The sequence below is a fragment of the Trematomus bernacchii genome, unplaced genomic scaffold, assembly GCF_902827165.1.
Source record: "Trematomus bernacchii unplaced genomic scaffold, fTreBer1.1, whole genome shotgun sequence".
Lineage (NCBI taxonomy): Eukaryota > Metazoa > Chordata > Actinopteri > Perciformes > Nototheniidae > Trematomus > Trematomus bernacchii.
In genome coordinates, this window is record NW_022987593.1 from 9,254,111 (window position 1) to 9,269,260 (window position 15,150).

The following is a 15,150-nucleotide window of genomic DNA, read 5'->3' on the forward strand; positions in this document are numbered from 1 at the left end:
ACAAGCTCCCTCCTTCTTTTCTTCCCTCAGTTTCAGGCAGAGGAATCCTGCAGGCACAGATTTTAAGTTTTGGGTTTTAACCCCCTATCACATGACCACGCCACTCGGCCAATAGGAGAGCTCGGCTCAGATTTCAGTCTAGGAGGAGAGAGGGTAATAGAGAGAGAGGAAGAGAAAGAGACATGACTAATCTGTGCTCATGGGCTGGACAGAATACAGCCTGCCGGGTTTGACAGCACTTTTCTACTCTCTTTCCTGCTGTGGATTATCTGTGTTGTGTTTTTGGAGTATTCAGATGGCATGTTTCACGGTTAAAGGGATTCCCAACACTGGGAAAAGTCCAAGAGTGTGTCCTGGAACAGAGTGAAGGGAGGAGGAGGGAAGAAAGCAGCAGTTTCTCCCCTCATCTTTGCCTCCGCAGGCGTTTCTTCTGTGGAAGAATGGGGGCAGGAGCTCTGACCATCTGTGTGAGTAAAAACTACAGAGCCTGAGTGGGCTCAAAGACTTCCCTTTCAACCTGTGATTAAGGGCTAGAGAATGCATAACGGGACTGTGTGGTTCAGTTTCAGTCTGCACTTTCTTCTGTGATGGTGGTTAATGTTCTGTTAGACACAAGGGGCTTTTTTTAAAAGGACAGGCAGGGACACATCTCTTCTCCTTAAAGCAAAACAAAGGTGTTCCCTCCCTAAATTAAACTTTGTTCACTTAATAAGTGACTACTGTGATCAAGAGGAATACCTGCACCTTCCGTCTTAACAGAGAATGCAGTGTCCTTGCCAGACAGCACTGTTTATATCTGACATACTTGTACAACACTATAGCAGTGCATAAAACATAGGGATAAATACATGTACAAGTTTTTTCCAGTGCCTCAGTTAGGTCATTTTTCACAACGTTTCTTAATGGAAAACGTTTTATTTTTTAGAACTTAACTTTCAAAACACTACTAATACACTTTTTAAAACGGCATGTCTCTGGCAATAGTTTCTCTGAGTTAAGCAGCTGTTGCCTCTGGTGCCTATGCTGCTTTTGCCACCAGTTGCTCCCATGGCCACCCACATAGGGAAAGAGAGTCAGAGACAAGGGGGAGGGAGAGGGAGAGCGTGGAGGGTCCGGGAAGGAGGGCACATGCTTGGGCTTGCTAACCTCTTCATGAGCAAGTTAAAAGATGCAGGAAGAAGCCTTGCCTGTCAGAAGTTTGTTTGTGTTAAACCTCTTGAAAATGACTTGTTTACTCACTTAAACTGCACAAACTGTTACTCACTCTGACACTTGTAAACACTTCTCAACAGGAGAAAGCAGACTTAAGAGTCAATAGCTTCCAGAGTCTCTTTATAGTCCCTTAACAATAGGTCTCTTTCTTTCTGTCGGAAGGTGAAGAGTGAAAATATTTTAAGGATGGGGGAGGGGGGAAGAGGATGAGGATTATTAGGCTAATTACAACATAGTGTCCTGGTAAACAAAAGGGGCAAACGGGGTACCAACAGGAAGTGATGTTTACTGCTTCTGTTCACACAGTCTCTATAGCTGTTTGTATGCTAAGAGACAGCTTCAAAAACCTTGAAATTGACTGTAAACATGTTTAATCATTGATATTATATATATATAAGTGCTTAAAGGAGAGGGAGTGATAGCTCAGAATGAGGATCATGATGCTTTTATATGCTCAGTTTATATTTACCTTCCCACTCAAGTATGGTGACAAAAGCACAACTATGTGTTTGTAAAGGACCCTGTTAACAACCAAGGTTTTAAATGTGGTCAAACACTTCAGCTCAGCTTTTTGTGTAAAGGAGGAGACACAGATACTGTTTGCATATAAGTCCGGTCATATCTCAATATATTTAGATATTGTTTTGTTCTATGTTATTCTCATTTATGTATGTAAGCTGTTTCATATTTCTTCCGTGTGAATTATCTTCTCTTACTTTGGAAATTGCCTTTGGAAGTTCTTGGATATCTATTGTCAGGGCTGTTGATAACTTAATCATATAACCATTACCTTTGATATGATATTGGAGATTTACCTGAATTTACCTTTTTATTTTGAAAAGTTATCATCAGGTGCACTGCAAACACATGACTTGGTGTTGTTGTTTGTGTGTGTGTTTTTGTATGTGTGTGTGTGTGTGTAGGCCTGAGAGTAGACAGATTTAGGGGACATATGTTCAGTGAGGTCTATCACAGTTAGACCTAGCTCAGACCGGCTTAACTCTGCGTGAGTAGTAGAACTCTAAGAGCAATTTGTCAGCCCTGAAATGTTCACACGTTACTCTTTATACACTGCTGTGTCCTAAGGACTTCATTGCCTACAATGGAAACACATACAGTATACTATAAAACTGTATTAACTTTTATTCTATAGTTGTGTATTGATTTTTTTAAATGCACTTACCTTTAACAAAGACTTCAAAGTCATTTGAGCTGTTATCGCGTTTAAAGGGGAAACACAGGTAGCCCAAGTAGTCCTTTGGTCTACTTCCTTTGATGCATTTCATCCCCTCTCTCTGCCCTTACTTTCAGCTGTTCTATCAAAAGAAGGCAAACAAACCCGCATTAAATCTTAAAATGTTATATAAATCTTTCTTGTACCATACAGTTAAAAAAGATTCCAATAGTTATAGATTTGTTGTGTATAAATACAATCATGGCTTTCTTATTTATACCTATGCGAACCTCTTATATATACATCCTGCTAAAATCTTCTCACATCTAAAAAGCTAGTTTATGAAAATGTCAGTGCAGCTTAGCATACATAAGTGCTATATGTCAGGCAGTCATTGAAGCAGTAAGAGATAACATCCAAGTGTACTTAATCACCCATTCACATTCATCAGGAAGGTGCAAATGACATAATGATAGAATAAAGTGGATGACTGAGCTCCATTAACACATTGTCTGCACAAGCTTGTCAGATGTATTAACGATGCCCGAGCATCTGTCATGGTAAAGATCTTCTCCTCAGCCATCTCTGCACCATCTGTGAGGTGGGTTTTAATCAGCTGATTGGAGTTTGGCACATGCTCGGACCCCTTCTGTCTAAACAATCGGCCTCATGGGAAATAAACTCAGTGCTTCTTCTTTTTCATCGCCCAACACAGTCAACCTCATTGTGACAAAATCATAGCCCGGGCCTCTCATTTCACTGTGGGTCACTTCACACGTTTGAAGCAGTGAACTCCGGAACAATGTCACATGATGTAGTCGTAGCTATGGATACAACAGTAAAACTCTGTTGCTCGGAAGTGCAGGAAGTCTTTTCCTGCTCGCACAGTAACCTGCGTGTGGTCTGTGTGTCCTGACTCTTTTTCCCTAGCAATATTTAAACAAAGACAGAGATGCATCATAGTGGAGTTAAATGAGCAAAACAAATAAGTAACCTGCTCTTTTTAATGTTGGCTCGTTTAGTGGAGATTGTTTGAGCACTCAGTGTTTACACACAAAAAAAAATCAAGTGTGTGTGTGTGTGTATTGTATAGGATGTGCATTAGAGAAAGAGATAGCATGTGGCACTGTTTGCCTTGATTGATAAGACATATTTAACAGCTGGTGCATTAACACACTAAATAAATACAAACTGGTTTCTACACCAGAAAAATGGGCTCATAATGTCAATTATAGAAAAGCCGTGGGGGAAAGTAACTAAGTACATTTACTCAACCACTGCACCCATGTACAATTTGTATATACCGTTACTTTACTTACAGTATATTTTAACTTCTTCACTCATTTCTAGAGGTAAATATATTTTGTTTTACTCCACTTCATTTAACATGACAGCCTAAATGACTTGGATTATATTTTTACTTTAAATGGAAATATATGAAGAGTTTATAAAAATGTGTTGAATGATGTATATACAACTACAATTCCTGAAAGAAACACTCTGTTTTTCTCAGAAAACTTTCCATTACATCCCTTTTTCTGAAAATATTCACAACTCTCCCAGCTCTCACCTAGCACACTATATAATATATCCATTCAAATGAATGTTTCTACCTCAGCTGAACATATACGTCAACATTTGCGTACATATGTCTATTCATGCGTGTGTCACTCTGACAATGCCTTTCACCCAAGGTGTTGCGTAGTAACCTGATATTTGTCGTAGCAACACATCCACGGCCAGCCCTCCCCTCTCCTCCCAGCACTCAGCACACTCTGTCCTCTAAGTGGAGGACAGCATGACACTGCATGTATGGACTCCACAGAGACACCGGCAGCATCATGACACATATTTTAGTTTGAGCCTCCCCCTGCAGGACAAATGTCTCTAACCTGATGCCGGCCGCAGCGCTGCACTCTGTGCCAGTAGTGTCGGTGGCTGACTGCTGCTCTCTGCTCTTCTCCCTGCAGCACAACAAGACAGCAGCGCTGGTTAAAGAAGACATGAAGAAGATGGTCAACATACCCATCCTGAGACCCAGGACAGTGACAGCCAAGCACACCAGGTTGTTTGGAGTGTCCCTGCTGGAGCTGCAGGAGAAGGGCCTGGTGGAGGACGGTGTGCCTTTGGTGATGCGGAGGATGGTGAAGCATCTCAGCACACATGGTGAGGAAAAATAGCAAAATAGAAAAAAGCGAACGAATAATTGTAATGTTTGATGACCCTCTTTAAAAACGAATCATTCTTATTCTAACATTTAGTTTCAAATACAGAATTGTACAGATATAAATAGTATAAATAAATAAATCATATATGTTTGGGAAGTTGGGACATCATGTGTTCCTCCAAACAAGGCAATATATTGTTAAACTAGGATTTTAAAACCTTGATCAGATCTAACAAGTATGATAAGAATACAGACGGAATATAGCATTTGGCTTTTTGTATTATGATATTGTAGTAGATGCAGTTAAGCAATAACCAAAGATACACACACAAAGAACAATGCAATACTAAAGAAAAATACATAGTAAAGGGCACGAAAAGTAAAAAATATTATAATAAGAAAAAAACCACAATATTTTAAAATCCACACCAAAGAAAAAATGCAATACTACAAAAAAGACACAACGCAATAGAATAAATATCGAAAAATACAAAGTATATATCATTTTTACTTTAAAAATAATTTGGAAGAACTTTATTTTGATCTACTTTATCATATTTCTTAGTTCTTCAGTATGACCACTAGATGTCATTATAAGAAAGTGAAGCTCCCACTAAATGGCTGCTGAAAAGGTCAGGCCTCTTTTTTGACGTCCTCAGTCCTCATTCGGTCATAAAGGTTATTCTCTTCATTCATGGAATAAAAACTATAACAAGGATTATTTCTGGATGACGTGAAAATAATAACGAAGCACTTACCATGAGAAAGGATCTCCTGTCCATCAGAGTTTGGGTTGTGTTGTGAGAAGTACATCCCTGAGGTTGCTGCCTCCGCCACAATAGCATGGAAGTGAATGTAATTGTGTTTTCCTTGCTCAGAGCATTGAAAAAGTAGTAAACAAAATATAATTAAAATGTAAACACATTCAAAGTAACTCAAAGTATCTCTTTTCAGAAACGGTGTCCATGTAACCATTCAGCATCCACGGTCAGCTTTTTTAACAGGAACTATTTTTTTGTAGAAAGTAGTTCCAAATCACTTATTGGAAGGATTACATCAGGCGTTAATGTTTAAAATATTGACATTGTATCTTAACATGAACTAAAATGGATACTTTACAAGGTGAATAACTAAAACAATTATAAAACATGCAATCGTTTATCAATGAAGCAGTTTTTTTTCTAGAGACTTTTTCTCGAAAGTAGTTCCGAATGCGGATTGATTAGCCGTTATTTTTTAAACAACGTTGTTTTTTAACGAACAGGAGAAGGGGTTATCTTCTAATATGAGCAAATGAAACCAAATATTAACATGTAATAAGCAAGAGTAAAGCGAGTTTTTCAGAAAAATGAATTAAAAGAGGTAAGTGCTCTCAGAAAAATACTGTTCTAGTAACATCTAGCGTTAGTTATGGAGTCCTACAACAACACTGACAACCGCGTGTCCAGTGAAGTAATTAGCTAACTAGCAAGGATAAATAACCCAACAGACTGAATTCCGTGTTACAAATGTCAACATTACTATCACAATATCCTCGAGGTAAGGCTACCTAAATATAGCTAATATTATCTTGCCATTTCGTAATTTTTGAGAATCTTAACATATTCTCTCAGTTAACCTTCTGTTCCTTCTGCTAATTGTGTTAAGCTAGTGATAGCTAAAAAGATGTGCCGTTGTTGTTGGTTTGACAACTAACGTCTCCTAATTTCGACACTACATTCCACAGGTAGTCTTTATCCATCCTGCTGTCGTCAGAGGTGGAAGAAGTACTCAGATCTTGTACTTGAGTAAAAGTAAAAGTACCAGAGTGTAGGAATACTCTGTTGCAGCTAAAAGTCCTGCAATCAAAAGGTTATTTAATGTAAAAGTACAAAAGTATTAGCATCACATATACTTAAAAGTACCAAAAGTAAAAGTACGTATTATGGAAATTGGTCCATTTCAGTATAATATTGTATATGTTTTAATTACAATTATTGATGCATTAATATGTGTATCAAAGCTTGTAAAGGTGCAGCTCATTTTAATTACTTTGTATACAGCAGGGTAGCTACAGTCTATGCTTGTGACATGTACTCCAGGTGTAACTAAAGTCTTATTTAATTGCTTATTATACTTCACATTATTATTCCAAATCTGTAAAGTAACTAAATAAATGTTGTGGATTAAAATGGCACTATATGCGTCTGATTTGTAGTGGTGTTGTAGGAGCAGTGTTTCTCGACTTAAAGAAGGCCTTTGACACTGTTAATCACAACAAACTCATATCTAAGCTATCCAGCATTAACTTCTCCACACAAACACTTAAATGGATAGAATCATATTTGTTCAACCGTTCTCAGTATGTCAGAGTACAGAATAATCAATCATCTAACCTCCAGCTGTCCACAGGTGTCCCACAAGGGTCAATTCTGGGTCCATTGTTATTTTCATTGTATATAAACGACTTACCATCGATATGTCCTGACCTGACACAAACATCCAAATGTATGCTGATGATACTGTAATTTATGTTCACGGAGGCAGTCTGACACAAGTGGCTAATGAACTGACGAACAAGATGGTTCATGTAACAGCTTGGTTGGAGCAATGCTGTCTGCAACTAAATGTCAGTAAAACTGTATGTATGTTCTTCACCAAAACCAAGTCCTCCTGCGTTGAACCAGATGTGTTTGTGTCCGGGGAGAGGCTACAGGTGGTCTCACAGTACAAATACCTGGGGGTCTTAATTTATTCAAGACTCAATTTTAAGGCTCAGGTGAAAAAGGTTTGCAACAGGGTCAAATTCAGTCTGTCAAATTTGAGGTTTACCAGGGACTGCATGTCAACAGAGGCGGCTCTGATGTACATGCACTCTATGGTTCTATCTCACATCACATACTGCTTAACAACCTGGTCACATGCCTGTACAACCACTCTTAAACCCCTGGAATCATTATACAAACAAACACTTAAAATAGTAGATAAGAAATCAGTTTATTCTCATCATTGCCCAATACTCACAAAATATAACTTGTTGAGCTGGGAAAATGTAATGAGATATGCAAATGCTTGCCTCATGTACAAAATAATACACGGCCTTACCTCACCTCCGCTAAGACATTTTATCACCATACGCACACCTGTAACTAGGTCAACAAGAGCTGCAACAAGAGCTGCAACAAGAGGAGACTGCGTTGTTCCATTAAGGAAGAGTTCATTCAGCCAATCTTCTTTTTCTTTTAAAGCTGCACAACAGTGGAACTCAATCCCAGTAAAGATTAGAGAACAAAACACCTGCAGTTTATTTAAATCTAACTTAAAAACATGGTTAGTGGAAAATCAGCTCTGTCAACACTGACACAATCTGCACTTTACAACGCTCTGTTTGTACATGTGCCTTGACCTGTTGCTATCTGTCTGCTTTGTGAATATGTACTTTAGTTTAGTTTTTATATATGCTTTTATCATAATATAAGCATCTATGTTGAATGTTGTTTTACTGATTGTATTTACCTGTCATTTGAAGTGAATTTTTTTTAGGATGACTTTCAACATCTGTCCAGGGTCTACAGATGAAAAATAGTGGTGCATTTACAGTAATGTCAATCAATGTGCACTGTCCCTGTCAAATAAATAAATAAATAAGTAGTGGGGTAGAAGTATAAAGTAACAACAAATTGAAATCCTCAACTAAAGTACAAGTCCCTCAAGATTGTACTTAAGTACAGTACTTGAGCACATGTTAAGTTACTTAACACCCCTGACTTTACCTAATACATGTGCTATGTCAAGATAATAACATTTTGAGACTATACTTTGAAAAAGTCATAGTGTACAAGTAGAAACTGACCTGATGAGGGTGCTAGAGGACACATTATTGCTTAACTAGTAGCAGGACAAAAACGAACCCCTTAATGACTTATATCAAAAATAATTAAAAATCCTAAATGACATTTATTTTGAAACTCTCTATGGAAAACATGAAATAAGTCATATCTTTAAAGTGACAAGCTTCTTTAATTCAGCCCCTAATTAATCATCCTGTTAAGTAAATACATAGGAATGTTCTTGAATGACTTCATATTAATTAACTGCTATTTCATTTTCTTTGATTTTTCTCCAGCCTTGAATCAAGAGGGTCTGTTCAGAGTGAATGGAAATGTGCGTGCTGTGGAGACCCTGAAACAGCGGCTGGAGAGTGGAGAGGATGTGGACCTTCTCTCTGAAGCCGACTCGTGTACGGTGGCCAGCTTGCTCAAACGATTCCTCCGGGACCTGCCTCAGGGTCTGGTTGACTCAACAGTCCAACAGGCGCTGATACAACACCACCAAGGTAACAGAAATTAGTTTCTGTGGTTCCCATTTCTTTCTTATGTGCGTCTTTTTACTGCACTGTTAGTGTACAGTTTTTATTATTATGCTGCTGTGTTTATTGTATTTTTGTAACTCTGGCACAACAACTTCCTTCAGGATAAATAAAGTCTTATCTTATCTTTGTCTGCTAGAATTATCATACTACCTGTATATGTAAGTAGATCACTTTTTACATTGTTATACCATTTCTACCTCCCAAATTCACTATCTGATAAATACACCCTCACAAGTGTATTGAATTATATCTGGTTCATGACTCTGATGGGATGATGATCAGAGCTATCTTTAGAGACTGGAATATTCTATTTCCACTGCAGTCATCTGCACCAGACAGGGCATACAAAGGCACTGCAGAGTAAAGTGTGTGTGTGTGTGTGTGTGTGTGTGTGTGTGTGTGTGTGTGTGTGTGTGTGTGTGTGTGTGTGTGTGTGTGTGTGTGTGTGTGTGTGTGTGTGTGTGTGTGTGTGTGTGTGTGTGTGTGTGTGTGTGTGTGTGTGTGTGTGTGTGTGTGTGTGTGTGTGTGTGTGTGTGTGTGTGTGTGTGTGTGTGTGTGTGTGTGTGTGTGTGTGTGTGTGTGTGTGTGTGTGTGTGTGTGTGTGTGTGTGTGTGTGTGTGTGTGTGTGTGTGTGTGTGTGTGTGTGTGTGTGTGTGTGTGTGTGTGCGTTTAACTAGAACAGTGATTGACCTCATATATCTGGCAATAATCTAGGAGGCTATAAAAGTTATAAATGGAGGGATTTGGCACGTGAAGTGTCTCTGTTCACTCTCGGCTCTCCTCCATCACTGTGTTTAATCTGTTTAATGGCAGGAGAGAGCACATTTTGGTTGCAGTATTCTTTTCCTCTCATAGAGCCCCTAGATATCAACTTATTTTCCAGGGCCTGTGTCCAAATGCTGGATTAGATAATAGCTCTTTGGTTCTAGACTTGGCCATAACTACTGAGTAAAAGGATTTTGGTGTACTTTGTCAAATTGATTTGGCCTCCTTGCCAGTATTTGTCAATATTAAAAACATCAAAAGTGTATGATGATAGACATATTAAGTTTCAGATTGATTAGCAATATAAAAAAATGCATACACATATATTTGTAACAATATATATCAATCAAGTTAATAATGGCAGCCCATTTTAATAAGGATAATGAGACTCAAGAGAGAATTAAAAAGTTCGACAACATTCGCTCAAATTTGATTAAAAAAACAATATTTAAAAAGTAATTTATCCAGTGCAATCCCAAATTATATTTTCTTGTCACAGTGTGTTGAATGTGATACTTTTTTATATTTTTCATTTATATTTTTATAAATTGTAAATAAAATACCTGTGAGGGTTCTGGCCAGTTAAAATAAGACCATTTTGTATTCATTCATATTTGCATTATTTTTGTTTAAGGGTTAAAGGGTTGTTTAAATAGTTTCCAAGCCTCCCTAAAAAACACTGACGCTACCATGTACTGTACACACTTGTGCACACGTATACACACACAATCAACAGTAACAAGAGCAGTTGTGATCGCTTTAAGCCATTGCCCTCCCCTCACCATCCTGCTTTACTTTACTCAGACAGACTTACACACATTCTCACGTAAGCGAACGCTCGTTTGCGTCACTCATTCATTCAGGATCAGAATCCATATCCGTTTATCCAACTCTGACCCAATTATGTGTCCGGGGTAATAGCATCAACATACATTTAGGCTATTTGCGCTAATGCTCACAAAGTTATCAAAACTCGAGAATACAGTATGTAATATCCATTAAAATAGTTGTTATTATTGTGCTAAAATAAATCCAGTTGGTTGTGTCATCATTCAAATCTGGGTCATTTGATTGTGAAAAATCACAAAATAACAATGTTAAAATGACTGCTTTAAGTCCTGGAGCAGCTAAAATGTTTTAGTCAGAACTTTAGGTGCCTGTGAAGAATTCAGTATGATTCTCCTGACCTTTGACCCGTTTTGTTGTTCTAATTGCTTGTGTGTAGAGAGCGGTGATGATGTCTCTTGGTCAGATATGAGAGATCTGCTCCAGCAGCTTCCAGACGTTCACTACAGCCTCCTCCGATACCTCTGCCACTTCCTCACCATTGTGGAGTCCAAGCACGAAGAAAACCGCATGACCGCCCACAACCTCGCTACTGTGTTTGGACCCAGCGTCTTCCAGTGAGTTGTACTTTTTTTTTTTTGTTAGACGTCATCAAGCTAATAAAATAAACACACATGGGCAAATATCACCATCATTCACTAGCTAATTTTATCCCACATTTCTTTTCTTTTAATCAATGGCTTTTTACCTATATTGATTGATTGATTGATTTGAAATCCTCTTAGTGGGAACGCAACAAGCTTTAACACAACATTGACATATATTCAATGATATAATAATTATATGGTGAGCATGTGAGCAAATGGTTGCCAGAAACTAGGGATGCTCCGATCGATCGGTCACCGATCGAGATCTGCCAATACTCACTCTCTACCGATCGATCGGTGCTCTCTAAACATGCCGATCGCATGACGTAAAATACATGACACTTTTCTCTGTGTGCGGCAAAACAAGCTCGCCAAAATGGCTTCACCGGTCTGGCATTATTTTAAGGTGTCCGAAAAAGACAGTAAAATAGCGGTATGCAACGTGTGTGTGAAGCAGAAATCCTGCTGTGACGGACCGGTGAGCGGAGCGAAACACACTAAGAGTTAGACCTAACACACTTAGCTATTTTATCTACCTCTGGAACAAGCTAAACTAGTTATACATATATGTATTCTTCACTGTCGGGTCACTCATTACTGGATCAGTGAGCTGCATGAGATACTGACGGGCTGTCAGGAGAGAGAGAGAGGAAAAGAGAGCGCTTCCGCTCATTTCTCCCGTGTTATTATCCAAAGTTAATGTAAACTTGAATAATGTACATCATTTGAATGTAATAATTAAGTTGATTGTTGTTTGTGGAAGCTCCAGTGAATGAGCCCCATTAACTGAGTTTTAAACATCACTTTAAATGGAAGATTTAAAGTGATGTTTAAATCTTCCATTTAGGCCCCGCCCACTCGATCGGATGGGCGATCGGTATCGGCCGATACTGATTCCGGCGATCGGCCCCAAAATTGGCGATCGGAGCATCCCTAGAAACACATCCAGCCAATACGGGCAACATTAGCGCTCATTCAGAGTCATATTTCTTCTGACCTGATGAACTTAAGTCCAATATTTGCTCTTATTTTTAGCTCTGTTTTGGTCCCTTCAAACTCCTGATGGAAGTTCCTGAGTCATTACTCCCTTAATGTTCATTATCTCGTTGCTAACTGTGTCTTTAGTTGCTGCTGGGCATGTGGAGGGCAGTCAGTTTGACATAGCGAGAACTGTGACCTTTGCAATACATGTTTGTTGCAATCTTTAAATAACAGAGTTATTAGTAAGGGAGTAAGTCTGGAAAAGAACAGGCAGGCAGACACTCCTGTATCTTAAGCTGATATCCAATCATCTCTCCCTTTTTCTGTTGAGTGAGTCAGATATTAAACATTGGTTGTATCAGAGTTCCCGTTAGCCGGTAATTACCGGACTATGACCGGTAAAATATGCTGAAGACCGGCAAATCTAAATCTCTCCGGTCAAAATGTCCGGTCAAAATAATTTCCCTTTAGCACAATACGGCATCAGTTGCGCCACTTATGTGACAGACAAGAATAGTATGTGACAGACAAGAATAGTCAATTCTAATGACTAACATTTAATGTGGAGAAAGAGTGTCCTGTATGGGTTGATTGTGCGTTGATCTGTTGGTAATGCCTCGGGGTTCCGGTGGGCATGTAAACAAATGCATAATGCTGCGCTATACTTTGTGGCCTCACCCGGTTGCATAGCGACGCTTATTGTTTAGGTGTCTTTTAATAAGCATGTAGTCATATCATTAGCTAGAACTAGCTAGATCTGATCGATATGGACATAAACGCGAGTGAAGTCTAATCTGACGGGAGCAAGAGATCAGCTGCTGCTAACGAGTTGACACGCAGCTCTGCATGATCATCTGCAGCTGAGCGGAACAAACCACACACTTCAGGTTAGAATATCACGTAGCTATTTTAATTACCTCTCAAACTACCTAAACTAGTTATAGATATGTTTAGTTTTACTGTCGGGTCACTAATTACTGGATCCGCGAGCTGCATGATACTGACGGGCTGTCAGGAGAGGGAGAGAGTGCTCCGTTTATTATTCCCGTGTTATAAATTACTGTACACTTTTGAATAATGTAGTTAATCTACTAGAATTAGTTTGTTTAATATCGAATCATATCAATTTGTTTAAAAGCTCAATAAATAACAAAGAAGACCTTTGACCGGCACTTTTCTCATTTTGTCCGGAAGATTTAAACTTTAACGGACATGTTGACTGGCAAAAAAATATTCTAACGGGAACTCTGGGTTGTATATGTCAGAGCAGTAACATCGGTGGAATGATTTCACTCTTATAACATGCAGTACATGAGGAGTTCATTTATGAATTTCAAGTCATGTCCAAACCACATACATTTCAGCTTTTTCTGTTATTTCTTTGAAAATTGAAGACAAAGGTTTTTTTTTTAGAAGTGTTGGCCGAATGTACAGTCAAAGAAATGCCCACTAATATTTGGGGAACATCTACAAAACAATAATAAAAGCTGTAATTTTTCTCTGGCTCTGTCAAGGTATTTGGCCAGCAGGTGGTGCTGTAACTTATTTAGTGTAGATAAAATCATCAGTACATCAATCATCAGTCATGAGAGTAATAAAGTGTGCTCGGATACTAACACAAGATGACATGCTCATAAATGTCCCACCTACATGTTGCTTTACATTGTGTAGACAGCAGTCTATAAACTAGTGCATCAGATAAAGGTTCTTGACATTATATTAGGCAAAGGTCACATGCCATTGGTCCATAACACTGATTTACTCTAGTTAATGATGTAAATGATATATGACATACAGTGTTTCCCACAGAATTTGATTCTATTTGTGGGCTAAGTGCCTTACTCAAGGGCACACTAGTAGTGGTGTTCCAGGCGGGATTTGAACTCGCAACCTGCAGATCATCAGCCCACCTCACTATCCATTAGACCACCAAAAAAACAAAAACATCTAATAAACAGTTGATGTTAATGTGCTTTCAACTGTTACTATGATGTTCTTAAATACAAGATGCATCAGTGGTTTGATATGCCTCCATGCAGCTGCTGAACGAAGTACCTATGTTCTCACTGGTCTAATTATGAAAGGCTTACAAGGCACTGAGTTTCATGTACATTTCATCATGCAGCTTCTAATTTCCAGGAAGGTGACTAGTGGGATCTCCCAGTAATAAACTGCAGGGTTCAGGCCAAAAAGCTGTGCAAGGTAAAGAGATTAGGGCCTTACTAGTAGAAATAGAGAAGAGATAACTGTAATGAATCCTCATCGTACTGTACAAGATGTACTCTTCATCAGAGGCTTGACTTGTGCGTGAGTCGAAGTTATATAATTGACCTACAGTTAGGCCTACAGCCCAGCTGGTTTACATCTCACACAGCTGTTCAGTAGCATCAGACACCACACTCACGCGGGAGGCTGATTTCTGCTTTGTCAATCACAACTCACTGATGACCGATTTCATTTAAGCATCAAAATCACTTTAAATTAGTTCAGGGTGTCCCGGGGTCGTAAAAACTATTGAAAGTTGATAAATCAATTTAGTGAAAATTAAGGCTATTAAAAAGTATTAAAAATTATTAAATGGCATTTTCCAAGGTATTACATTTTGTAGCTTGTTTTCAAAAAGTATATAAATTGTCCAAAGAGGTTGTATTCTACAGTCTGCCTGAATGTAATCATTGCGTAGGTGTGTAGTGTGATTCTGTGTAGTTTATTTATGGCATCCCGTTGGATTTGACGTCATCTGAACAGGACATCTCACGCTCACTGCTTGATAGCGCGCGAAGGTCCGTTTACGCCGGTTGTTAAACAACATCGTTATGGGGAAATGCAAGTTTGCGTCCAAATGGTTGGAAGATAAAGAGGAAGGACAATCAATACTGTATATAGTAAATGTGAGGTAAAGTGTGTCGCCAATGTAACCGGTTAGAACTCGAAGTGGCGATGAGGTTTTAAAATGAATGGAAAGGGTCTTAAAAAAGGTCTTAAAAGGTATTACATTTGACTTCAGGATTCCTGCATATACCCTGATCTGTTAAAGATTTGTTTTGTCTCTTTCGTTCTTTCGCAG

The 15,150-nt window shown here is 38.7% G+C and overlaps 1 protein-coding gene across 4 annotated transcripts in view; it reads left to right on the plus strand.

Annotated features, from left to right (window-relative positions):
- Window positions 1–196: 196 nt before the first annotated feature.
- Window positions 197–15,150, plus strand: part of fam13a (family with sequence similarity 13 member A) — a 63,527-nt gene continuing 48,573 nt past the window's right edge. For 3 of the 4 annotated variants that reach the window (XM_034129412.1, XM_034129415.1, XM_034129413.1), the window contains exons 1-4: window positions 197–467; window positions 4,357–4,552; window positions 8,659–8,868; window positions 10,895–11,072. In XM_034129412.1, the coding sequence (XP_033985303.1) occupies window positions 441–467; window positions 4,357–4,552; window positions 8,659–8,868; window positions 10,895–11,072 (611 nt within the window). In that variant the 5' untranslated portion in view covers window positions 197–440. The remainder of the gene's footprint in view (window positions 468–4,356; window positions 4,553–8,658; window positions 8,869–10,894; window positions 11,073–15,150) is intronic. The other variant, XM_034129414.1, reaches the window with a different exon arrangement.